We start from the raw sequence: 25,071 nt of genomic DNA on the forward strand, positions 1-25,071 counted from the left end.
GCTCCATGCCTGCCTCCGGTCCTGTCCACTCCTCTCCAGGCCCTCCTGGGCTGCAGAAGCCGACCCCACCTCCGACCTCACAAAGAGAGACCCCGTGGGAACGCGGTTCCCATAGAGCTGCCACACCCACACCGTCTCTCCCGCGTCTCTTCTCCTGGAGAACAGTCTCCACTGGCTCCATCCCACCACCTGAGCGCACAGTCCTGCTTGCTCAGAGCTGCCCCGTGCCTTCAGCCACAGGGCTTGGAGGCGTCACCTACACTCCACACCCCCACCTCCGTCTCTTACCTTCCACTCACTCCAAAATCTACCCGGCTGAGGCCCCCTGCCCCCCGCCCGCCTCTGGACAAGAAGCCGCTGTTCCCTCCTTATCATCCTGCCTGCAGGCTCAGCAGCAAATGCTACCAGCGCTCACCCTCCTCCAGAGGCCCTGGACTCCTGGGGCCTCACTGTGCCCAGATTTCCTCCAACCTGGCTTGCCCACAGGTTCTTCCTTCACGCTGGTGTCTCCCAGCATTTGGTCCTCGGCCTCTGGCCCTTCTCCGCAGGTAGGTTCTCAGGGCTCCAGTGACCGTTCACAGAGTGGTGGCTTTAAACCCATATTGTGTGCCTAGATATCCCGCCTCAACACCAAATCTCGACGCTGCTCTAAACTGGACACATCCTCCTGGACGTCCGAACGTGTCCCACATCAAACCCAGCTTCCCGTGCCCTGGCCTCCCCAGACCAGCCCCTTCCCCACTGCTGTCTTCTCAGTGGACCCGCGACACTGCTGAAGCCGGACCATCCCCACCTGAGGTACCCAGACCCACGGTAAACGTCTGGACTCTCCCCGCCCGTCTCTTCAGCCCCATGCCCACCACCCTCACGGCTCAACATCAAGACCTCAGCGACGTCCTAGTCTGTGGTTCTCACCCCTGACTCTGCAATGGAATCACGTGGGAACCTTGAAAAATATTCTGGGTCTCATGCCACTGGCCTGGCACGTGGACCTGGGCCGTGGGTCAGCTTGAACTTCTGGCCGAGGTGTGAGGGGCTGCAGGCGAGGATCCGACTTGCAACACCTCCACTCCTGACCCTCCCCCCTCACGGCTTCCCTCTTCCTTCATGCCAGAGCAGTCGGTCCCACTCTCCCCACCTCTACAGACCCAAATGGCTCCCAGACCTAATTCATCTCTTTAGCTAATGGATTTCCTAGATGCTTAACTTGACACCAGTTTATAGTAACTTCCTGGCACGGAGCTTTCACAACGCCAGGCATATACCAGAACACAACACAGAATCACTAATACCCTCATTTATATCTTTCTAGAAATATATTTAAAGCCATTTCACCTGATCAGTAGCATTTTAAAAGCAGGATGTATAATGAAGGAAGAAGAAACCAGGTCTAGTTCTTTACGCACAGCTCTGTCACAGATTTTACTCAGAGAAACTCCACTGGCAACGAAAAGAGACTCAAAGACTCCCAAATATAGTCCCATACTAACACAAGAAGCACCATCAGCCTGGATTTTTAAAAAAGAAAAGAAAAAGGAAACCCAACACCCACCCCAACCAAGAGATGAGAATGAACAGGCCCACATCGAGTACGGAATGGGGCTCAGACACGGCCTGGGGCTGGGGACACGCCCCCCGGTCACGGATGTCCCGCAGGACTCAGGCCGAGTGGACTTACGTGTCCGAGTCTTCGGAGCTGGAGTCTTCGTGGCTCTGTTCGGCCTTCCACCTCTTGTACCTGTCGATGAGCTCAGTCAAGTAGGATGTTTTCTTTGCGTTGCGGATTATGAACTTGTGCTTCAGTAACTCCTTAGCGGCGGGTCTCTGGAAAACCAACCAAACAAAGCAAAGCGAAAAAGCATGAGGTCAAGCTCTCTACATTCTACTCGACTCCACCCCAAAGGACAGACTTCTGCCTCAAAACGCCCAGCAACCAAGCTGATACATAAAGACAGAGCCCTACTTCAAGCTGTTTCCTTTAAGGCTGAGTCAAAGAATGTCATTTGGCTCCTGTGGGTGGGATCCCGTTCACAGTGCGGACAAGGTATCTGGTATCTAATGGGGTCCTTAACATTCTGGAGGCAACCATCCGATGAAAGCAGGAACCCCCTCCCCAGAAAAATGCATTTACAAAGAAAATGTTGCAGAGCATTTCACAGATCATCATTCAATCCTCATTGCTAATGCTGGCAAGAGAGAAAACATGTTCTGTATCACCTTGTTAACTTTCTATCTCACTGTTTGGCTCTATCCTCCCAAACAATAGATAAATGTTAATTTAAATCCAACTGGAAGAAAGCCAGGAGATACCCGTTCCTTGGACGCTGAAAGGGTACCCACGTTCTCTTAGGCATCAGCCTTCCCAATTCAGAAATGCTGGTTTCCCAGGCCTGCCTTTTTCCTTGTGATCGGGGTGAGGACTTCATCCAGGCTCTGGGCTCAGCATAGCCAGTGAACTCGGCCACTCGCTTTGCCCTTGAGAGTGGCAAACCCAACTATAGGGAGTACGCTTCCCAAGAAAACCACGCAGCCCAAATAGGAGCGGCCGGCGGGAACACAAAAATCACGCGAGTCAGACCGTGTCCCCACTTGCTGTGAATTACTAAAACCTCCTAAACAAGAGCCAGGCACGCTTCTCAAACTCAAGCCTGCGAAAAACCTGGGTCACTTCAGGCATTTCTCAGTTCCCGTCCATGTGAGTGTCTAATTCCAAGCATCTCATACTCTCCTCAGGGCGTCTGGGCTAGAGGTTGGGGTGGAGATGTGTGCACTGGGCCAGCAAGCCGACACCACAAACACGCTTGTAATGGGAAGATGTGCAGCCACGTGGGTGTGTCTTCTTGGGGCTCGGAACAAACTCCTGATAACAACGTCCCGAGCCCCACGGACACGAAGAACAGCATCCCGCCCGGCACCCAATGAGTGGTGTACTCTGCATCCCCTGGAGGTTCTTAGAAAACGTTGCATTCCTCATTGAATTCCATGACCAAAACTGGTATCATATTAGAAAAGCATGGTGCTCTCGTAAAACTAACCACATATTTTTAGATAAGGGAAAGGCGGAGGGTGGAGGTTGGTTCAGAAGTTTCAGCCTGACCTTCGGCTAACCCTGCTGGAAAACTCAGAAACAAAACAAGGATGTGTGGTGCTCCATGCAACCCCAGATATACAGACAACTTTTTTTAAGAAGTCCTAATTCAGAGAGAAAACTAGGCTAAAGCCATGTTGCCATCACTGCCACATGGCTCTCCCACTCAACTCAACAGCAGAGACAGTAAGAAGGAAGAGGAGAAAGCAAGGTGGGGGTACATTTCTATCTCATTCCTCTTTTCCTTCCTGACACATGCCCAGAAGAAACTCAAAACATTTACTGTAAATACCTATTTAGCCATTGTTTTTCAGGCCAGACTTTGCGGTTACCAAAACGGCTAAATAGCCTGACCCTCCACTATAAATATTAAACATGTATGATTCCACATATAATATTAAGGAGAACAGTCTTCAAGCTCAATGAGGTATGAGATACTAGAAAATCTGAAAGAAAATAAGTAGATTTTTCATCCTTACAAGATAAAATAACAATAAAAAACAAATTTGCAATTCAAAGCAATTAATCACACCCATTTAGAAAAAGAAAAATAAATGAAATCACGAAGGCAGCTGATAATAGTGATTAAAGAAATGCCAAGTAAGATGTATCCAGACCAATGAGGCCCCAGAGGAGGAGACGCCCGTTCTGATCTCAAAATACTCACGAAGCTCGGCTCCTTATTCAAACAGGCCTCCACAAACTCCTTTAGGGGTTTGCTGTAGTTTCCTTCCAGCGTCGGGGGGTTGTTCTTTGGAATGAGGAATAAAACCTTCATGGGATGCAGCTCGGAATGCGGAGGCTCCCCCTTGGCAAGCTCGATTGCCGTTATGCCCAGGGACCAGATGTCTGCCTGCAACAGCAAAGCATTCAAAGAGACGAACTTCAGAGGAAAAGCATCTCAACGTGCTTCTAAGGTTTTGAAAAGGATACCCATTCTTGACTCAAAATAAGAAAAGATAAGCCTTTGGTATCGTTTCAAAATAGGCAACACCCAGGAGAAATGCTAACACACAGAACATCTTCTGCCTCGACACGGAAGACGGCTCCTAACGATTTCCCCTCTTGCCTTTGCTGCTGGGGGTGGGAGGCATCCCACGCTCATTTAGGTCCCTGAGTCAAGGGAACAGGGAACCCGAGGTGAGCGGGGAGGGCGTGTCCGGGGGCCAAAGCATGTTTGCGAACCACCCTGTCCAGCGATGCTCAGAAGCTGGGCCTCAGACGGGGTTCAACGCCAGCTCTCCAGCTGGTCCTGCGACCTGAGACAGAACACCCAACCTGTGGGGCCCAGCTCCCTCCTCCGTAAACTGGGACGAACGCTAGGGTGGTCGTGCAAGATGCTTCACGTGGCACCCAGGACTCAGAGAGGATGCCCATACCCCCACAGAGAACATCAACCTGAGACATCCGCACATGCCCAGCACAGGGTTTAAGAGTGAACAATCCACCACACAGGCTGTTTTAGCGCCATTACAGCTCAAAGTAAATCACAGGTGTCACGACTTTTTCCCCCGAGTACTTCAGTTTGCCAACGTAGGGGCTTTCAGCAACACCTAAAATTAACAATAATTAGCCAATATCATGTACTAATTAAATTTTCTCAACTGTTCAAAACAAGTCTTCTCATGGTCTGGTCTATCTGAATCAGGATCCAAGCAAGGCCCATATGTTGCTCTGACTGGTAGGTCAGCTGAGACTCTTCTAATCTAGAACTGCCCACTCCCAGTCTCCCCAGTGCCACTGACCTAAGGGAGAAAGAGGCCCCAAATTCCAGATTCCTCTGGCTCCTTCCTGCTGCCATGCGTGCGTTCTTCCAGTTCCTCACTTCCAGTTGAGTGACAGGTCAGTTACATCTAGAGCCTTGGTCATGTTCGTTGTCGGCAAGAATCAGGCGCCGAGCGGGGCAGCCGCTGTCCAGCTGCCCAACCCTCCTGCCCAGCCCAGGCTGTGGCCACACCTGCTCAGTGCAGAGATGAATGGGTTCCCTGACCATGTGCTGGGAATGAGAAGCGCTCTGGTTGGCAGGCTTTCTCACAAGCCGAAACCAAGCTACAGCAAAGAAGACAGAAGCTGAAAATGAAGCGGGACCCCACAGGCAGGCAAAGAACGGGGCGAGGGGCACGGCCTCCTGCACTCGGCCTACACGACCTCCCTGCCCCCGTCACAGCACCGCAAACCCATCCTACTTCCAGGCAATTACATCAGAACCTAACACATGCCTCACTCCCAACTCCACGGCAGGGAAACAGAAAGGCTGGAACGCTGAGCAGGTCACCCTAGGACCCAGACGTTCCCAACCTTTAACAACCTAGAGAGGACTCACCTGCCACGTTCCCACAATCCTAGGACGTACGAGAAGTCCTAGCAACAATCTCCCCTGGGCAGCGGTGGGTGGGGACGATGCCCACCACACCTCCTATTCCTTCTGTTCCAGTGAAGGTGGGAATAACAGACAGCAAGCCTTGTTGTAAACTCTTTGCACTCACTTTGTACTAAAGGGATGAATCTGGAAGATCCAGTATCGGGAGTAATGTTCCTACCTTCCTTTCCTCTGCTTTCTTTTACACGTGCACTACTTTAAAAATCAGCAGAAGTGTGATGTGTTCCAGGGTCCGACCCCCAGGAGGAGGAAGCTGGGTGTAGTGAGTGAGCATCTGTAACCATGGCGGCCACAGGAGGACAGAAGCAAGGGCACAGGTACAAGGAGAAAGGGCGAGTTGCAAGGACAGAGGCAAAAATGACGAGTACAGGACTCCTACACGGTAGCGGTTCCTTTCTCAAGTCTGTGCAACTCCACAGCTGCCTGCCTCTCTTGGATTTCATTCAACTGCTATTGTTTGCTAAGCCTGCCACTCGACAACAATCTGGCTTATGGCCACGTAGATAGAGATGATCCCTGCTGGATGCACCTCCAGACCCCCCAGCATCCCGTAATCACTTAAATACACTCTGTTTCTGGAAAGCCCAGCCAATGACGGTGTCTGCTAGCAGCCTATCACGGGAAATGAGCCTGTGCTCGTTTCCTTCAGAGACCTGAGGGCTGGCTATCAGGCTCCGGGCAGGACAACTGACAGGCAGCAAGAATTCAAGGGCCTGCACCTGCTTCCTGTCTGACAATACAGACCAACTGAAGTCGACTGATGTAACAGCCTTCCCAGCCCCACCCATAACGCGCCTCCGAGGTCTTCAGAGAAGAGGCACAGGCACTGCTCTCACTTTCTTCCCCTGGGAGGGTCACCAGTAGAGCCACATCAAGACAAAACATGTGTCACTCCCCCAGGCAGCCAGGCCAGGAGCCCGAGCCTCGGCCCGGCCCGCCCCCTGAACTTCTCTTTGGATCCTCCTAAATCAACCAGGTGCCAGGTGTGCCACTCTTGACCTCTCGGTGCCCTGGGTCCCCTTCCTGCCCCTGGCTTAGTGCAGAGCTGTCCTCTGTCCCTGGGACTCCTGTGGGGGGCTCCCGAGAGGTCTTCCTGACTGCAGCCTCCCTCTGTAGACATCTAACATCCTGCTGACTAATTTGGAAACCTTGACTGGCACTTGAATAAATGGCAAGCGATTCGGCATTATGCAGCAAAAACCATAAAAATATCCACACTCGTTGAAACCAATTAATTCCACTTCTAGGAATCTACCCTAAATAAATTTTATATTTAGAAAATGGTAAAGGCTGCCCAAAATATTCAATAGCAGCATTACTTATGCTAAACCTTAGAAGAATGATTACATTGCTATGGCACATTAACTTACTAAAGTACCAAGTACTCAACAACGATGTTGATACACAAACTCAATTGTACTTACGATTCTCTATCACTGTATCTACGAAATATGGCATCAGATTTAGAACATGTGTCTGGATTTTAAAATAAAAGGTATGTGGGAAAGGTCAGTCATTTTCCAAAGCAATTAAAATTGAGGTGTAAGAAGAGAGCTGTTTTACCACCATGTGGGAAAGATAGGAAATTTAGCTACTAAGAGAAAACAAACAGAGGTTTTCAGTAATGAGCCTAAGTCCAAAGTTACAAAGGCAGGTGCTCTGAACTGCAGATATTTTTCTTTGTGAACAGATTTTTTTTTCTCCGTATGTGGTTAGTTCTGTATAGAATTCCCCTAAAAGTGACAACACAGAATCATCTGCTACCGATGAGCAAGAGGGGTGAGGGGATGCGAGTGGGGTGCTACCAGTATACAACAACTCTCCAAATCCTTGCAATACCAAGTTAAGTAAAAGTACGCTGGCTACATCTCTGCAGTCAAAATACAATTTAAGTGGCATAAAAAATTCATGTATACCAAATATCGTATAAAGAACCACAAGAGGGGGACTTCCCTGGCGGTCCAGTGGTTAAGAATCTGCGCTTCCACTGCAGGGAGCATGGGTTCAATCCCTGGTCGGGGAACTAAGATCCTGCATGCTGCGCAGCGTGGCCAAAAAAAAAAAAAAAAAAAAAAAAAAAAACAAAAAAGGGAAGAGGGAAAAAACCATGGAGAACCCCAACTAACAGTTATAACTAGTCAAAAACATAGCTCATGGATTTAATAGAAACTATTTGCTTAATTAGAGGCAATATTTAGGAACACATTAGTAAGTGGCATCCAGAGGTATAAAACCATTTATGAGCAATTCCATAGCAATACACGGCCCAACCATCACTTCATGCTAGGAGAAAACCTGTCATGAGTCCCCAAGCTGGATGCTTTTCCCACTCACATCCTTCCCCCACCTCCAGGGCGCATTAGCCAGGAGGTGGGTAATTCCTGGTCCTGAAGACGGACCAGGGGAGTCCATGGGCTGGCATCGGGAAAGGAGGGCCAGTCACGTGCCAGTGGACAGGCTAGCCTTTCAGATTCCAACTGACAGCCAAAAAAAAAACCGAGGAAGAGGGAAAAAACCATGGAGAACCCCAACTAACAGTTATAACTAGTCAAAAACATAGCTCATGGATTTAATAGAAACTATTTGCTTAATTAGAGGCAATATTTAGGAACACATTAGTAAGTGGCATCCAGAGGTATAAAACCATTTATGAGCAATTCCATAGCAATACACGGCCCAACCATCACTTCATGCTAGGAGAAAACCTGTCATGAGTCCCCAAGCTGGATGCTTTTCCCACTCACATCCTTCCCCCACCTCCAGGGCGCATTAGCCAGGAGGTGGGTAATTCCTGGTCCTGAAGACGGACCAGGGGAGTCCATGGGCTGGCATCGGGAAAGGAGGGCCAGTCACGTGCCAGTGGACAGGCTAGCCTTTCAGATTCCAACTGACAGCCAATCCCACTGTGTTTCCACTCATCTTTTTTTTTTCCATCAACACATCACTGTTTCCATCTTTCACCATGGTTAGACTGCAAACAGTTATTTCAGACATGACTCGACACCAAAATAACTTAGCTTGTGCTTGGGTACTAGGCCTACAGATGCTTTTCTTTTCATCTCATTTTTTCCGGTACTTTCCAGATTAAAGATTATGTGCTGCTTTTGAGACCAAAAAAAGGGAAGGTTATTTACAGGAGAATACTGACGCTGGCCCCTCGGCCGCTACGGGAGTCGTTAACAGGAAGTCTACCGCGTTCCTCTCCTCAACCTACAATTCCAGCGCCAACGGCTCTCCTCTCCCCCAGTGGGCCTGGCCTGAACGTCCTTCCCTCGTCCCTGAAGGGCTGAAAAGCCTGCGTCTGTGGAGCCCTCCCCAGATCACTCCGACCTCCTCTCAGCACCCCTGCACCCCGTTCCCTGTCAGGGCGCCCGACATGCAGTGTCACACTCACTCACTGAAGACGTAAATCTTCAGCACAGCGCTGGGCTCAGCTGCGGCAAGGACAGGAGGGATGAGTACAGAGAAGGGGACAAGGTTCTCACCCAAGTCTCCAATCCATCCACTAACACACCATCCTAATATCCTTACAAAGGAAGGGGGAAAAGATGGAGGTTCTCTGCCGAAGACGCCGGCTCCAGCGTTGATCCCACAGGCTTCCCGGGGGCAGAGCAGAGCTCACTCCTGTGGCCCCATCTCCACAGTCTGGGGACTCCTTACACTAAGCCACCCCAAGTCACCTTAAAAATAATATGCCTCTTAAGGCATATGGGCCAACACGACTTAGACATGCTGTGCTCAGACCAAGGGCTGAGGTCGGCATCATCAGCCCTGGCAAATGACAAGGGGCCCAATGTACTGGTCCCAGAGATGACTGTGTCAAGCAGGGCTCTAGACGTACACACGAGACTTAAGGCCAACACCCCCCTTAGTTCAGGGACATGAGGATGCTGGTGAGGCAGGTACAGTCCATCCTCACGCCAACCCCACCTGCCTTTGAGAATCAGCACGTGTGCCCCAACATGAAACTGCTGAGAGCACCCTGCTTCCCCAGGGACCCGGGGGCTGCAAGCTCTTGAGCTGTTATGCAGAGACTAGTGGGGAAACTGGCTAGACATACATGCAAGGACAGAAGTGGGGACTGGAAAGAAGCCGAGTCTGTGTATCAGGAGAGCAGAGGTGCCCGTCAAAGAGCCTAACCGCCCTGCCAGACGAGCCTCAGACAGGGGCAGTCACTGGAAACAGGTCTTTTGTCAGGCACTGCTCCAGACAAGAGCTGCCAGTCCAGGGGCACATCCCCCCACCCTCAGGCCCCAGCCTCTGGCAGCCTTTCCTGACAAACCTCAGGACTCGGGCCCTGAACCTTATCTGCACTTCCCACACCTCCTGCGTCAACAAACCTGGGAAGAGAATTTCACAAACATCTTCACAATGAGTTCCAGCTAAGAGTTGTTGGGTCTGATCCAAGCAAACGAAAGAACTGGCTTTTGCCATAAGCCAGAGTAAAAGGTAAGGGAGGAAAGGGTTTGCACGAAATGCGACACGCTTTCTTAAGCTCCCCAGCCAAGCGTGCCATTCCCTGTAAGTTTGCGACAGTGTCTTTCAATCTGCCTAAAAAAACACCGCAGCATCTACTGATCACACAAGAGCATTTTGATCTCGACAGCTCCAGGGAAAAGGTGACAAAGCTTCACGATGCCATGGGATCGCTACAGTGCAGAGGCCACCTTCAGCAAACACCCAGGGACGGCCCTGCCCAGGAAGAAAGGTGGGGAAACGTCCTGCCCAGGAAGAAAGGTCTCAGGCAGCCCGGACAATTCTTGAGGAAGTGTAAGGTGAGCAGTGGTGAGTAACACTGAAAAGGGAAGACCTGAATCCTGAGACACAGGGGCCACGGCTGACCAGCTCACTGACCAGAAAGGAAAAGAAGAGAAGCATCAGTGGGGTGTAATCAGATGAGTTAAGAAACTTGGATTCCAGCCCCAGCCCTGCCAAAATCTAGACCTGAGAACTTTGATAAGTGGGCCTCAGCTTAAAAAAAAGAGAATGAACCGAACACCTAAGTTCCTGTTGAGTCTTCAGACGATACGACCCCAGGAAAAGGGACAACAGCAAAAGCTGCTGCTGAGATCAGAAGTAGCTATGGAGGTAAACCCAGCCCAGGGCCAAGGCGCTCACAGGCAACAGACACACCAGGGACGAGACAGCTCTGCTATCTTGAGGGTTGAAAACCTAATCGTCACTTATTGGCCATTGGCTACCAAGGCCACGAGGACGCCTATGGGAGTCACGGCCACCATTACAACTCAACAGTGAGAGGGCCAGGTCCACCTCTGTCGCGATGGACACGCACCCCAGCAACTTCCAGCACCAACACAACAGCTCACCACACCGAGCTTACGTCCCCAGGAAAAGCTACCCTTACACTCCATGTGCAATGCTTCACAAGGTGGGGATCTGCCAGGTACTGAGAAGAGTTCCACTTAAAGAGAAGAAATGGTGTTTGGCATGTCAGTGTATCTGAGTCAAATATTTGTTTGCCTAGAAATACCGGTTTAGAGAAGCCTATTCTCTGTGGCCCATGTGGAGATCTCACTGCATTCAGGCGACCGACACAGAGTCGGTGTGGGACGTGAGAGTGAAATGAGGTCTAGGAGGCAGGGGTTCTGGGCTTTTTGAGTCTATATTAAACAGTTTTAGAAAGTTGAAGGGCAACGGGGAAGAAAGAAGACAGGAAAAACTGGGAGAGTGCATCACATGACGGGTAAAGGAGGCTGGAAAAGGGAATCACGGTTTTGCCTCTTGTTGCTAAGGAGCCTCCGAGGACATGATCCCAGCACGGGGGGCATCTAAATGAGAGGACAGGAGGGTGTGCAGCAGCCCGGAGAGCGCTCTTCTGCCCAGGTGCTGGCCTTCCAGTTCTGTGGACTCTCCATTTCTCCTGTGGGATCCTTTCTGCCCTCGACCCCTAAATAGTGTTCAGAGTTCTGTCCAAGGCCCTCTGCCCTCCCCCACTCCTCAGGCTCCTCTGGCCACAGCCAAGGCGCCGCCCTCACCTTTGAGTCGTAGGCCGACTGCTTGATGACTTCTGGCGCCATCCAGAAAGGGGTGCCCACGAAGGTGTTTCTCTTTATCTGGGTGTCTGTCAGCTGGCCCGCCACTCCAAAATCCGCCAGCTTCACCTCTCCATGTTCAGAGAGCAGGACGTTGGCAGCTGTAAAATAGAACCAAAGACGTCTCCTGCCGTCATCTGCTGGAGAGTTCCGCCCGCTACCATTTGGGAAGAGGCACACGTGTGCCCCTGCACCATCACGCGCTCGACAAGAACAGGGACCAGGGCTGTGCTTCTGGTGAGACCCCCTCATGGCCCGGCCCACCTACCCAGGCATGTCGAAGGCATACCCACAGGGCAACTTCCCTTGAGAAGAGAAGCACAGTTAAAACTCTACAGCTAACACTCCTTCCTCGCCTTGGGTATTTCAAAGAAATATAAACAAGATGTTTTCTCACCTTTAATATCTCTATGAATTTTCTTCTCCGAATGCAAATAATCAAGTCCTTTCAGTATTTCTCTTAATATAGTAGCAATCTGGGTTTCATCTAAAGGGCCAGGTTCTAACTAACAAGAAAAAAAATGATTAAAGTTACTTAAATGATTAGATGAAAAAGTGTGAGATGATAGAACAGAGTCAATGTTAAATGGACGAGAATAATCAAACCTGAAATCTTCTGCACTCCAAAACAGAATTAAAACCTAATTACACGGCCCTTTAAAAAAAAACCCACAAAGAACCGGGGAAAATGACTTTGCTGAATGAAGCAAAGCTGGCTGAGAATCGAAGTCAGGCCAATGAGAAAGGCCGTGGTCAGCCTGCCATGCCTGCCGGCTGAGCTGGGAGGGATGACAGTCCAGAAAGCGAAAGCCCAGCACCTCGCAGTGCTTGCCAGGGAGGGGACAGAGCAGCCTGGCTCTGTCCTAACAGAGGTAACGGTTATCGAAACACAAGTAGTCAAAAAGAGAAGGCCTGGGAGCTGACTGCTTTCTGAGGCTACCCCTGCACCAGAAGTTTTTAAATCTGAATTTTAAAACTTGGGGGAAGAGAGCGGAAAAGAGCTCAATCCCTCATGATTGAATTTTTTTTGTGATATAATATATATACACACGTATGTTACGTAATAAAAACATTAGTTAGTATATTACCCCAAATGACATAATAATCGCCTGAGGATAAATTTTTCAAGGAAACACGAAGGAATTGACACTGACTCCTCACTGTTGTTAGTTATACAAAGATGTAAGGCAGACAAGTCAGGTACACACAACCCCCCTAAAAGAAAGAAACTCAGACAAGTTCTAGAGCTCAGTTCAAACTGGACAGTAAGCCTACCATCACCTGTACAGCAGGGAACTCAACCACAACCAATCGCATAACTACCTCAGCAAAACCACCTAACACTCCACCCGAAGAACTAACAGTGGAAGCATCAGAGACAGGGGCAGAATTCTAACAATTTAATTTTTCATCTGAATGATGATGTTCGGTATTACGTTTTCAGACTTGACAGTGAATTCCACCATAACCCAAATTCACACATGCAAGTCAACGGGACGACACAATTCCACAATGCTCACCGAGTAGGTTCAAAAGAGATAGATTTGCTTTAAACCAAAGGGAATGGAAACCAAGACACGCCTTCTGAGGTAGCGTTCCGACGGACACGTATATTTTCTCGGACAGACAAGTCCTGCTGTCTCAGGGCCTTCAGTGGGATGGTGGTGGTGGAACAGCTGATCGTTTCTGGACCCAGGTCGGGGCACAGAGAACCCCCTTCTCACTTCATAAGAGCGTGATTGCAGCTGCCCCGCTTTCTGGTCCATCCAGAGAGCTGGTCACAGGCCCAACCTGATCCATGAAAATCCACGAAGCCCGGGAGGAAGGGGGTGTTTCTTGAAGTCGGGGCTACCTCTCTGGGACTCTGGCCTGTCTGGCAGTGGGGCCCCCGTGCTCAAGCCACATTCTCACACTCAGAACCCGGGTGGAAGGGAGGCTCCTTGCTTTTCGTTTCACGGTGTGCTACAGACGCAGAGAAGTCACACTGACAGGTAACTAGTCCCCCAGGAAGTCCTCCAAGTCCTAACTAGGATCCCGCCCGCGACAGCCGCAGACCAGGGCGGCCCACTGCGCACTCTGTTCCACGGAACCTAATTCCTCCCCAAGTTGTCTGACCCAGAGTCTTGTTCTCAAGAAACACATCGAAACAACTGTTCCTAAGCACACAATCCGGAAACCCTGCCTTATCTGCCGGCTCCACATCTACTTCTGAGTTCACAGAGTGGGGGAATTTTAATACTCAAAATGAGGAAAATGCACTTTTCTCATAGCCTGGGGAAAAAGAGGAAGGAGGCAGAGACACTGGCGAATTTGCTCTCATGCCCCGGGGCATAAGAGCAGACCGCAGAAGGCTAACCCCACCGTTCAAAATGCTCTCCCAGAGCGGGGCTTCCATCCCCTCCTGCAGCAGGTTTTCACCCAGGCAGACAGCCAGGAATGTCTGGCTGGACTTGGACTTACCCACCTCCGCCCTCCTGTGATCAAGTGTCTGGAAAGAAACGGCGGTGCAGCCTGGAGTCATCACCAAGGAGAGAGAAGACTGAGGAACACGAACTGAAACATCTTCTGCTGGACCATTTAAGAGCTGGCTCTCCAACTGATACGTATATATGGTTATGCCCTTTTAAATCTGGCCTGAACACCACCCACCAATGATTCATAAGTGGGGGCAGGAAGAGAGAGACTCTATTTACAGAGCAGGGAGATCCTTCAATGTGTCAAAATCCACTGTAAAGGGTATTCAGTTGTTCCCTAGAGCACAGAGCTCCTGGCTGGTGGGTACTCACATGCTCCACCACTAACATTCCTAAGCAGTCTCTTCATTAAGAAGACTGTGGAATCTTCAAATAATCTCTATTAAAAAAAAGACTCAGAGGAAAAATAACATGTAGACTCCGCTCCTCCTCTAATTCCCCCTCCCAAACCTGTTTTCCCCTCTTCCTCTGTAATACTCTCGGCCTGCACGCGGCCACCCAACTAGAGACCGTACCTGCCGGCCTCTGCAGCAGCAAGTCTGGCCACATGACTGAGTTCTTGCCAAAGGAATACTTGCAGAAGTGCCCCTTCCTGGTCTGGGCTTTGAAACGCCGGCAGCCAGAGGAGACAAGGACTCAAGACCACAGGAAGCCACCCACCCCTGCAGGGCCCGGAGACCACTGAGCCCACGTGTGGGAGGGAAAGTTCCATCTCGTGTGAGACACTGTTAGGAGACCACCACAACAGCAGCTTGGCCTAAACATAAATGAATATGTCATCTCATTTTTTAAAATTCATGTGGCATATTCATTTTTAAGTTTGTCAAACATCTCTGCCTGACTGAGTGACCAATTTATGTAGCCTAGTTCCTTCTTAATTAAGATTCCACGGTTGCCCCTTAGATTCTCCTATAATACTGACTCATCCTTTAGTCAGTGAAAAATCTTTTGGTCTCAGGCCCTCTGTTGCTATCCTCATTCCCCTTCTCCCAATTCACCTCATGCTGCTTTATTTTCCTTGTAGCACTTTCCCACATGCGATATAATCAACTGTCTGCCCCTACTTGGAAGCTCAATTCCAGAATGAAGAGAAAGCCGAAAAAAATTAACTATCACACATGCTCACAAGGCAATCCTAGGTGAAGGAAGGCACCATCTTCCTGCCCAGGCTAAGGTGTTATTAAGACTCAATGCGGGGAATTAAACTAATGTCTCACAGCCTAAGTAAAAAGGCACGACAACTAAAATGCAGAGTGAAAAAAGCCACCAAGTCTATAGTATTTCATTATAGCAGCCCCAGTGCATGAAGAGAAAGGATGAATCTAGAGTGAGGAGAGAGCCGGCGAGATCTTCGTGCTCTGGGAAATGGCAGAGCCCTGCCCTTGAACAAGACACCGTCATCCTTCCCTCCGCATGCTTCATATACAGGGGCTGCTCCAAAGACATACAAATATATCAGCACCGTGCCTCTTAACAGAGATATTAAACAAAAGCAAGGTGGGGGCTTCCCTGGTGGCACAGTGGTTGAGAGTCTGCCTGCCGATGTAGGGGACACGGGTTCGTGCCCCGGTCCGGGAAGATCCCACATGCCGTGGAGCGGCTGGGCCCGTGAGCCATGGCCGCTGAGCCTGCGCGTCCGGAGCCTGTGCTCCGCAACGGGAGAGGCCACAATAGTGAGAGGCCTGCGAACCGCAAAACAAAAACAAAAGCAAGGTGGGATTTTTCTAAGAAATGCCCCAAATCCATATATTCAGGTACCTGGTAACAAACCTTCATATGCAACAATACTCTGGTTTTTAGAATCTTGTGTAAACATTTAATAGACACTCTCAAAATAATCTTAATAATCTTCAACATTCAAAAAACTCTTGTATCCCATTATTAAAGTGCATCTTCTTTGAGGACTGGGGTCAGGCCAACAGAAAAGGGATAAGAGATGAAGAAAGACACGACAAAGTCAGAGGGAGGGAAAGGAGCGCGCGGGGTCAGGGCTTTGCAGCTGGTTACAACAAGGTCCAATGTCCAGCTCTATCTGCTAGCTGGCACACCTAACTGCTGAGTACTTCCGTTGCTTCGAGTAAAATGAGACGATTTGGGGACATTCAAAAAGGGATGCCTGGTTCTTGTCACCAGAGCCCCTGATGTGGAAGATGGACGACAGTTTGCTGGGACTCGCACCATATGGGATTTTAGTTAATAAGTGGAGAATTCGACACTTCCTTCCAACTGTAATGTCTAAAATTTCACAGACTTCAAAGCTCCAAAGAAAGTTACCACTAAATAAATTATTGTGGCATTAAGAATGAATAAACTAAAGCATTTAGAGACTAGAATTGCTGTTCTGAAGGACTCAATGTTGGAAGAGTCCCCACAAATCATTTTATACATGCCACAAATGAAATTCACTTAAGATAATAGTAAATCTAATTATACAAAATGAGGCAATTTTCTACATTTCTGTAGTATTTCCCAAAGGAGTGAAAAAAAAATAATAAAAAATGAAAAGCTCTTTGTGCCATATGTATTTACAGAAAAGCAAAGAAAGTCATAAAATTTATCCAGCTGTTTTGCTACTTTCTCCATTTTAATATCATATTTATTTATACCATAAATTATTTAATATGGTTTATACCATATTAAATTTTTTCCCTGAACTTTCCCCTTTTGACCAATTGCTTTTACAGTTTATAACATTATGTGATTTTTTTCTTAAATTGGGTACATAAGCCTTTCAGAGATACACACATTTCTAGAGGTTTTACCTTCCCCCCAAAATACTAATTGTTACTATTACTGTGAGAAAGTAAACTCCTTTTAACCAAAGCGTATTTCTTTTCTTAGTGAATAAAAATCTGTGTAAACTGTAACCACCAAAAAACACTAGCTTCCTTCAGCTGTGAGACCAGTGAAAACTGCAGACCTACCACCCTGACAACCGTCTAGCAAGCAGAACCCACGCTCTAACACTAAAATGATAGATCAGGCCTGACTTGGAAATCAGCACTCACCCAAAAGCCCAGCATTTACAGGACGGGCAGGGTAAGAGTGCTGATCCGTTGATTTCACCGCATAACCACAGGGGGATGAAATGTCAGGGGCTAAACAACTGTGTGAGATTTTTTAAAATTTGTTTCGCATATATTGTGTTTCAAGGACGACTTAAGTAATGCTCATGATTTACTCGATATTTCTGAGCATCTCATCAGAGGCCAACATGTAACCATGTTTTACCACAAGAGGGGAGTTACAGACTGTGACTTTGAGGTCATCCTACACTGGAGCTGCCTCTACCATGTGTGTGGGCTGGACACCTAGGTTCAGACCAGGTAGGAGACACCACCACTGGCAGGGGTCCAGCTCCACCACAGCCACACTGTGAGCGCAGCAAGGCCTCTCTGCATGTGCATCCAGTAAACAGAAACATGCGTTCCTGCTTGGCCCAACGGCTGCTCCCATTTGTGATACTGTGCCCGTCTCTTACCTCTGAAATCAAATTTTTATTTTTAAAAATTCTAGTTCTGATTAATCATAAATGAAAATGTTCCACACATATTTTAGAAGCGAAGTTACCATCTGAAACATGAAACAATGATGGGGTGCCAGCTCCACAAAAGTTAAAACCAGTTTTAGAAAATAAGAAACTGTTGTTATTAAGTCAGACACAGCAGGCAACATCCTTCATGGCTGCTTGGAATGAATTCACTGGTTTCCCATGAAATAGCAAAACTGTCCTCAAAAGCAGATCTATATGCAGACGTAAGCTGGGACGAAGTGAGAGAGTGGCATGGACATATACACACTACCAAATGTAAAATAGATAGCTAGTGGGAAGCAGCCACATAGCACAGGGAGATCAGCTCGTGCTTTGTGACCGCCTGGAGGGGTGGGATAGGGACGGTGGGAGGGAGATGCAAGAGGGAGGAGATATGTGTATATGTATAGCTGATTCACTTTGTTATACAGCAGAAACTAACACACCACTGTAAAGCAATTATACTCCAATAAAGATGTTAGAAAAAAAAAGATCTATAATTTACAGTAACGTATCAGAAGCAGAAATCCCTATTATAAGGTATAGTTTGGTCCTTTCTTCATGCAACTTAAAAGGGAAACCGAAATGTAAACAGAATTATCTTTACAAGCAAGACTGACTGAGACATCCAACATGATACTTACTAGGTCCAGTGCGGAGCCTCCACCAAGATATTCCATTATTATCCATAATTTAGTGTCCTACAGAAAAAACAAAAAGAGAGGCAAATTATTTTTTTAATAAAAGCAGAAAAGATTGTTTTAAATAATCTAAGGGTATTTTGCTCTGTCATTTTGGAACTAGAAAACTTTATAAATACACAACAGCGAGAAAAGTGCGTCCGAGTGAGAACTGGGTGGGAAGCCTGCACTGTGCTGGAGGGGCTCCGCACCAGACCCCCCCGGCAGTGCGCTCCACAGCTACTGCACCAGGGCTCCGAGGGGCGCGCCTGTTTTCACACAACTTCAGTGGGTGATCCTCTGGCACAGAAGGGTTTGGGAACCAGTCCCCAAGGCCAGTACCATGCACTCCCATCCCGCCCTGAGCATCAGACAGGAGGCGACTGGAGTACAGCCCTGGGGACAGGCCACTTCCCCCCACCCCACCCCCGCCTGCAGCTCTGAGATGCGCAGAGGGCAGGTGGCATGGCTGGTGCGGCCTGTCACCCACTGTCTTGCTCCGGAGCTGGGCGGCCACCCTGAAGGCTGCCACCCCCCCCCGGCCCCCCCGCTCCGGGATATCCAGGAGAGCAGAGGGGCCTGAGCCTTGCCCCCGTCCTCCAGCCCCCTCACCATTCTCCGTGTCTTGCGGCTCTTCCGTCAGTCTCTCCTGAAGCCCCGCAGCACCCATGGCTTCCAGGGTTCTTTTCAAACACAAATCCCAAAGTGCTACTCCCTTGAAAGCCAACAAGCTAGCAAACACCCACGCAGCCCTCCCGGGGGATGAGGGCACACCGGTGCGGGGTCAGGAGCACAGGGCCTGGGGCTGAGCCAGACCCCGGCTCACAGCCTGCAGACCTGGCAATTACTTGCTCTGAAGCCTCTGAATGGGCGCCTGGCTGAGTGAGTGCCCGCGCCACAGCAGGCAAGCTTGAAGGCTGGGGGGCGCGGTGACCTGCCACGGCCTGCGGTGCCCGGTCCACAGCCTCGGAGCAGCGCCAGGCTGCTTCCCTGCTAACGCGGCACTCTCCGGTTGCTTTCAAGTGCATCAAAAAGAAGAAAAGCAAACAAAACCCTTCCTAGGCCCTTTGGTACCTTCAGGATGGAGCTGAGCCCCAGCTCTTCAGAGCAAGCAGGGCCCTCGCCAGGCCCCATCCTCGCTGCTCCCTGGCTCTATCGATGCTGAAAGATTTGCTCTTCTGGACTGAGTCGCAGTTTCCTCAATCAGGAAAACCCTCACCAGCTCCCCTCCCCTCCCCCGACTTCAGCAACTTTGGTCTGATCTTCACTTAGATTTGCTTGTCTGTGTTTCCCACCAACAGCAAGCTAAGTGGCTGGGGGCAGCGCCTGGCACGCTCAAGCCCAGGAAAGGCGGCCTGTGGCACCTGTAGCGGAGAAAGGGCATGCTGACTGCATGTTCACTTCAGGGAGGCCACTCATGCCTGCACTACACTTGTAAAGTAAGTTTCTTTTAAAATTTAAAATTAAAAAATTAATTAATTAATTAAATTTTTAAAGAATTTTAAAAGAAAATTAAAAAAAAATTTAAAATAAATCCTGACATCTGGACTCAAGTCTGTGATATTATAAAGAAACAGCCCAAGTTTTACTGTATGTGGAACACCTTCTCAAGTCTTTAAAAGCCCTTGACTCCTGATATGATGAAAACAATTCCAGTCTAGACTGGAAAAGGCACGGAAACCTTACCTGATGTGTTTGGGGTCTACCTGATAGACACAAACATTTACTCAGTATTCATCCAGTCACGGGCACCAGCCTTGAGCAGGCTCCATCACCCCCTGCTTCTGATTTCAAGAGAACTTCCCAGCAAAGAGAGCATTCTCCAGCCCTCCTTTATTTCACAGATACGCCCAAGTCTTCCCCACGCCAGAACTTCCCGAACACCCGCTCCTGGAAAAGGTCCGTGCTACTCCCTCTAGACACCCCAAAAGCACCTTGTTGGAGAGCGAGGAAGCAACTACTGCGGGGAACGGCCGACACCATTTTTGACAGCACAGTCAAGCTAAATGGTTTTTCTATAAGGAACTTGGGAGTTTACGTTTCTACTCTCATTCTCTTTTCTACGGCACCGTCTGGCCCAGCTCCCATCCCTTTTACTTTGTGGGTGTTGAGGGTGAGTTCCCTACAACGAGATCAGCTCTGGCAGGCAGGCTCCCCCACCCCACATCTGCATCTGTGGGGAGCTGGGGCAGAGGAACAGGACACCCTGGGAAACAGTCTGTGCTGACTCGGATGGTTCAGGGTCACCTCGCAGCTTCCGGAAGCAGCGAGACAGGCAACCACGCCTCATCCTCCGTTCCAAAGCTCCAGCTACCCACTACCTACCAAGGGAGCAAAACAACCCTTTGCACGGCTCGCTCTCCTTTCAGGGAGTCATGACAGGGGACAAAGTGACCTGTTCTCCCGTAACCCTCAGGGGCGCTTCAGCAACAGCGGAACACCTGGCAAACCAGGTGCCCCCAGCTGAAAGGCTTTATAAAGCCCGAGACTTCACTGTACCTTCCTGGAGAGGAAGATGCAGTAAAAAAGACCAGCCCCGCTTCTCTGTTCATCCAGCTCGTTCCTGGTACCAGACAGGCCAGGGCCTGAACGCTACCCAACACGAGGTCCGCCAGATCTGGGGGGCACTCAGGAAAACAGCACTAGGTCCTTCATTCAGGCCACTGCTTTTTAAATACTTGGTCAGGTCCTAGGACCCAGGTGCTTTTCTCCCCAGTTCCACCAGTCTGGGAATGGAAACTGCGTCAAGAAAGGTTCCACTGGTCCCACCTCTCAGCTGAACCTGCCTTCCCACCCCACGGGGTGTGCCGCTCACCTCGGCCGCCGAGCCAGCAAGAGAGTGGGGGAAAGCCCTGGGGACGAGGGGTCAGCGACCTCACCGGCTCTGTGCTCCCCGCAGCCGGTCCCCGTGGGGAGCCCGTCTCTAAGGCGGAGGCCAGACCTCCAACGACTGGTGAGTCAGAGCTCCCAGGAGTGGGCCCCAAGCGAGGGGACAGCAGGACCTGCCGGGTCACAGAGGCGGAACCAGCTGCCTTTTAAGGTGAACCGAAGGATGAGTTGGCACTGGGGCGGGTGTGGAGGGAGGCAACGAGGGGGTCAAGTGCGGCCAGCCAGCAGGTAGGGCAGGAGTGAAGCAGCAAGAACCTAACGTGGAGGGCGAGGGGCGGGCCAGAGAACCGTCCACCCTGTGGCCTGTTGATAAACACGTCACACTTCCTCCCAAAAGTCACCGGAGGGCACCAGGGCCGGCTCTCGCTCTTACTCAGCCCTCGAGGTGTGCAGGGAAGAGGCCAGGAGCCGCGAACAAACGGCGCCTGCGCGGCGGGGAGAGGGGCTGGGCTGGGGGGCGGGGCAAGGCTGGAAGGCGGGGCACAGGCGGCCTCGCTCAAATGGACACGGGCAATGAATGCCCTCCACCGACAGGGGGTCCTGGGGGAGGCGGCAGAGGACCGGCTGACAAAGGTATCCACAGGTCCTTCACGCAGCGAGGGTCACTCTCCCTTCTCTAATGCAAAACCATCGCTGGTTTTAAAACAGCTGACAGCTTCTACCAAATTCCAGTACGAATTCCCAACTCTGTGGCTTGGCGGACCAGCCCTTGGCAAGCACCGGCCCACCTGCCTGCTCCTCTCACCTCCAGCTTCTCTCTGCGCCCAGCTCCAAGGCCCGCAGGCTTCTGCACAGCTGCTCCCGCTGCCAGGTGTGCCGCCCGCCGGCCTCTGAGGACAGCATGCGGGGTGACCCTCTCCCTCCTCCGTGCTCCAGGCCCATGCTCTGTCCTCACTGTCCCTGCCTCAGGGGAGGCAGCCCGGCTCACCCTCCGCCCAAGACTGGCCCCACCAGCAGTGCCCTCCATTCACCGCAACCTCCCATTCCCACGGGTGACCCCACTACTCCCTTGCTCAGCCCCCCGCATTCTCCTACTCCACGGCTGCATTGCGCTGGACTCAAGCCTTCCCCTTCTCTAGGCTGACTCTCCCACGGTCCCAATGAGTCCAAGGCTATTGGGTCTGCTTGGCTCCACCCTGTCCTGGCTAGAATTCTCCAACTCTAACCCTCAGCGGCCGGTTCCTCTTTCTGACCGAAAGGGAAGGGTACTGAGAACAAGCTCTGCCTGCCTCACACGCTGACTGGGACAGAGATGCTGCAGACGTCATGAAAACCAGGGGCAGAGCGGAGGCCGGGTCTCAGGATGAGTGGAGCCCTGCGGTGCACACAGGACCTGCGCCGCGTCAGCTGGCCCCCGCGCAGCACCTCCAGTGCAGGACGCTCATTCAACACAGGCAGAAGAGGCCTTTTAAATCTGCCACCAGTCACCATCCCAAGTAATAATTTCTACCACCCACCCCCAAAGAAGAAACATTCAGAAGGGAGTAAATGGACCAGCTCAGGAAAGTAAAGATGGGCTCTGAGGGCTGCAGGCCAAGCGCTCCCCGCAGCTCCGTCAGGGTTTCTCCTCTGCGGCACCACCGGCACTTGAGGATGGATAACCTCTGTTGCAGGGCTGCCCTGTGCATTGTAGGGCGCTGGGCAGCATCCCTGGCCTCCGCCCACTAGAGGCCAGTAGCACATCCCCAGTCCTCAGGGCCAGACACCAGCCGTGGCCTCTGGGGGCCAAAGTCGCCCCCGCTGAAAACCACTGAACTGCCCAGTCAATGTCCCTAAGCCTGAAGTGCTACTACACAGAAGTGCTGACCGGTTAATTCTCTCCTCCCCTTGGCAAAGCCAGTTGTTATACCCTGCAGCCTCCAGCTAGGAGACCATCACTAACTCACTGAGAGACACCTAAGCTTGGAGTGCCTCAGCCAGAAAAAAATGGCAATAATCTGTATCTCTAACTTCACGGTTCACCTGACAAGAAAATGAGCTAATGAATGTGAAAGCACTTTGCGAAGCTCGGGGTACTAAACACAGGCAGAGTGCTACTAGCCCCCTCAACAGCATCACCCGTAAGTGCCTCGAAATAACCCAGTAAAACCGAAAAGGCCCAATTAACAAGACTAAACGGTATTTCTCTGCATGGGAGTTTCTGAGTGGAATAAAATCTTGAACAATGATTCATCCACATTCTACGCTAGAATGAAAAAATAATTACTGCCCTACAAGCCTTGAGGCATGAGTGTTAGAGAAGGATGGTCTGGTCAAGGGACACACGTGACCTGCTCGACCAAGTGACCAAGCACTGCCACGGCCCAGATGCAGAATCACTGCCCTCATAAAACCTGCCAAGTGAATGACGTGTGAGGCACTCTAAGGAAAATAAGTAAGAGTTCTTAAAATAAGAATGATTTTAATCAGAATAATTTCATGTTTAAAAAATGACCCCAGACAATGGAAGTTACGAATGACCTTGTAAGAGGATTTTCTCATGAGGGAAAGAAAACAGTTATTTATTTAATAACTTCGGGATTCACCACTTAAAAGGCACCGCACCGAAGTGTGTAAAGCGAGGCGTCTCCCTCTCGCCCCTGGCTCCTGGCTGTCCAGCCTCCGGGCCCACCAGCTTAGCGACGCACCTTCCGTAACTTCACAGAAATCTCTCTGCAAATACCTGTCAACCCCTTCTCCTCTTCTATCCAAATGTAACGCTCTATACACTGTTCTATACCTTGCTTCTCTTTGGAGCGTTCTATACTTGTCCATAAAGGAATTCCCTTTTTTTTTTTAAGCCGTAACTAACTTACACCCTATTGACAACATCAGGTTGCTCCCATTCTTTTGCTATCAGAACCTCGAGGATGTATCATTTGGGGAGTTGCTGGAGGCTGAGTCAAAGGAATCCACTTGAATTTAAAGAGATAATGACAAATTATTCTTCAAAGCTCCATTTGTCCCGCCTCCAGCAACGTGTGAGAGCTCGTTTCCCTTTTCTTTGCCAACGCTCCATGTCCCTTGACAATGTAATCCAACTTTTTCTCAGTCATTCTTAGGAGGTGAATGAACTGTGTCCCCCTCCTAAATTCATATGGTGAAGTCCCGACCCTGAGCACCGCAAAACGGGACTGAGTTTGGACACAGGGTCTTCAAAGAGGTGTAAGTTAAAATGAAGTCATTAGGGTGGCCCCTAATCCAATGTGACTGGTGTCCTCATAAGAAGAGATGAGGACACAGGCACACACAGAGGGACGACCGTGTGAGGACACAGGGAGAAGACGGCACCTCCAAGCCAAGGAGAGACGACTCAGAGGAAGCCAGCCTGGCCGACACCTCGACCTCAGACTTTCCAGCCTCTAGATTTGTGAGGGAATAAACTTGTTGTTTAAGCCGCCGTGTTACGGCAGTCATCAACCCACTGCGGGGGGCCGGGGAGGGGGGGGGGGGATATCTCACAAAGTTTGCCTTTCTCTCACTGTAAGGCTGAACATCCTTGTATACTGAAGAGTCACGCATGTTTTCTTTTTTGGGGAGCCCTTATTATCCTCTGTTTTTCTATTGACCTAATATTAGGGGAAGCAGCCTCCTGTAACATGAGCCACAAACACAGCATTTTCCTCATTTGTCTTTTGATTTTGCCTTTGGTAGTTTTTTGCTCGTGGAAATTAACTTAATGAACACACACAACATCAACAACAACACTGCTTACAGGCAAACCTGCCCTGCACTGCCTGGAGGTGGTGGCTGAAAGCTGGCACTCCCCAGGTTCACAACCCTCACGGCGCTTGACAGACATCAGACGACGGAAAGGTTAACACGAGGTGAATAAGAAAAGCGGTGGATTCTGCACCGTTAACAAGATTTTTACACCATGAATTCTGAAATGAAGTTAAGCTCTGCTTTTGCATCTGCACGGTAAGCAAAGGCTGAGCCCAGGAGGTCTTACTAGAACAACGGGGAGTCACAGACTTCCTTAGGAGTGTAGTTTTT

At 50.1% G+C, this 25,071-nt stretch overlaps 1 protein-coding gene across 1 annotated transcript in view; it reads right to left on the reverse strand.

The window, feature by feature from the left end:
• STK24 (serine/threonine kinase 24) overlaps positions 1-25,071 on the reverse strand; it is a 61,072-nt gene that overhangs the window by 6,768 nt on the left and 29,233 nt on the right. The window contains exons 3-7 of the mRNA XM_007467226.1: positions 18,172-18,228; positions 11,919-12,027; positions 11,465-11,622; positions 3,756-3,941; positions 1,679-1,824 (exon numbers count right to left, since the gene is read on the reverse strand). Coding sequence (XP_007467288.1) covers positions 1,679-1,824; positions 3,756-3,941; positions 11,465-11,622; positions 11,919-12,027; positions 18,172-18,228 — 656 coding nt within the window. The remainder of the gene's footprint in view (positions 1-1,678; positions 1,825-3,755; positions 3,942-11,464; positions 11,623-11,918; positions 12,028-18,171; positions 18,229-25,071) is intronic.

This window comes from Lipotes vexillifer, unplaced genomic scaffold (genome assembly GCF_000442215.2).
Source record: "Lipotes vexillifer unplaced genomic scaffold, Lipotes_vexillifer_v1.1 scaffold291, whole genome shotgun sequence".
NCBI classification, from domain to species: domain Eukaryota; kingdom Metazoa; phylum Chordata; class Mammalia; order Artiodactyla; family Lipotidae; genus Lipotes; species Lipotes vexillifer.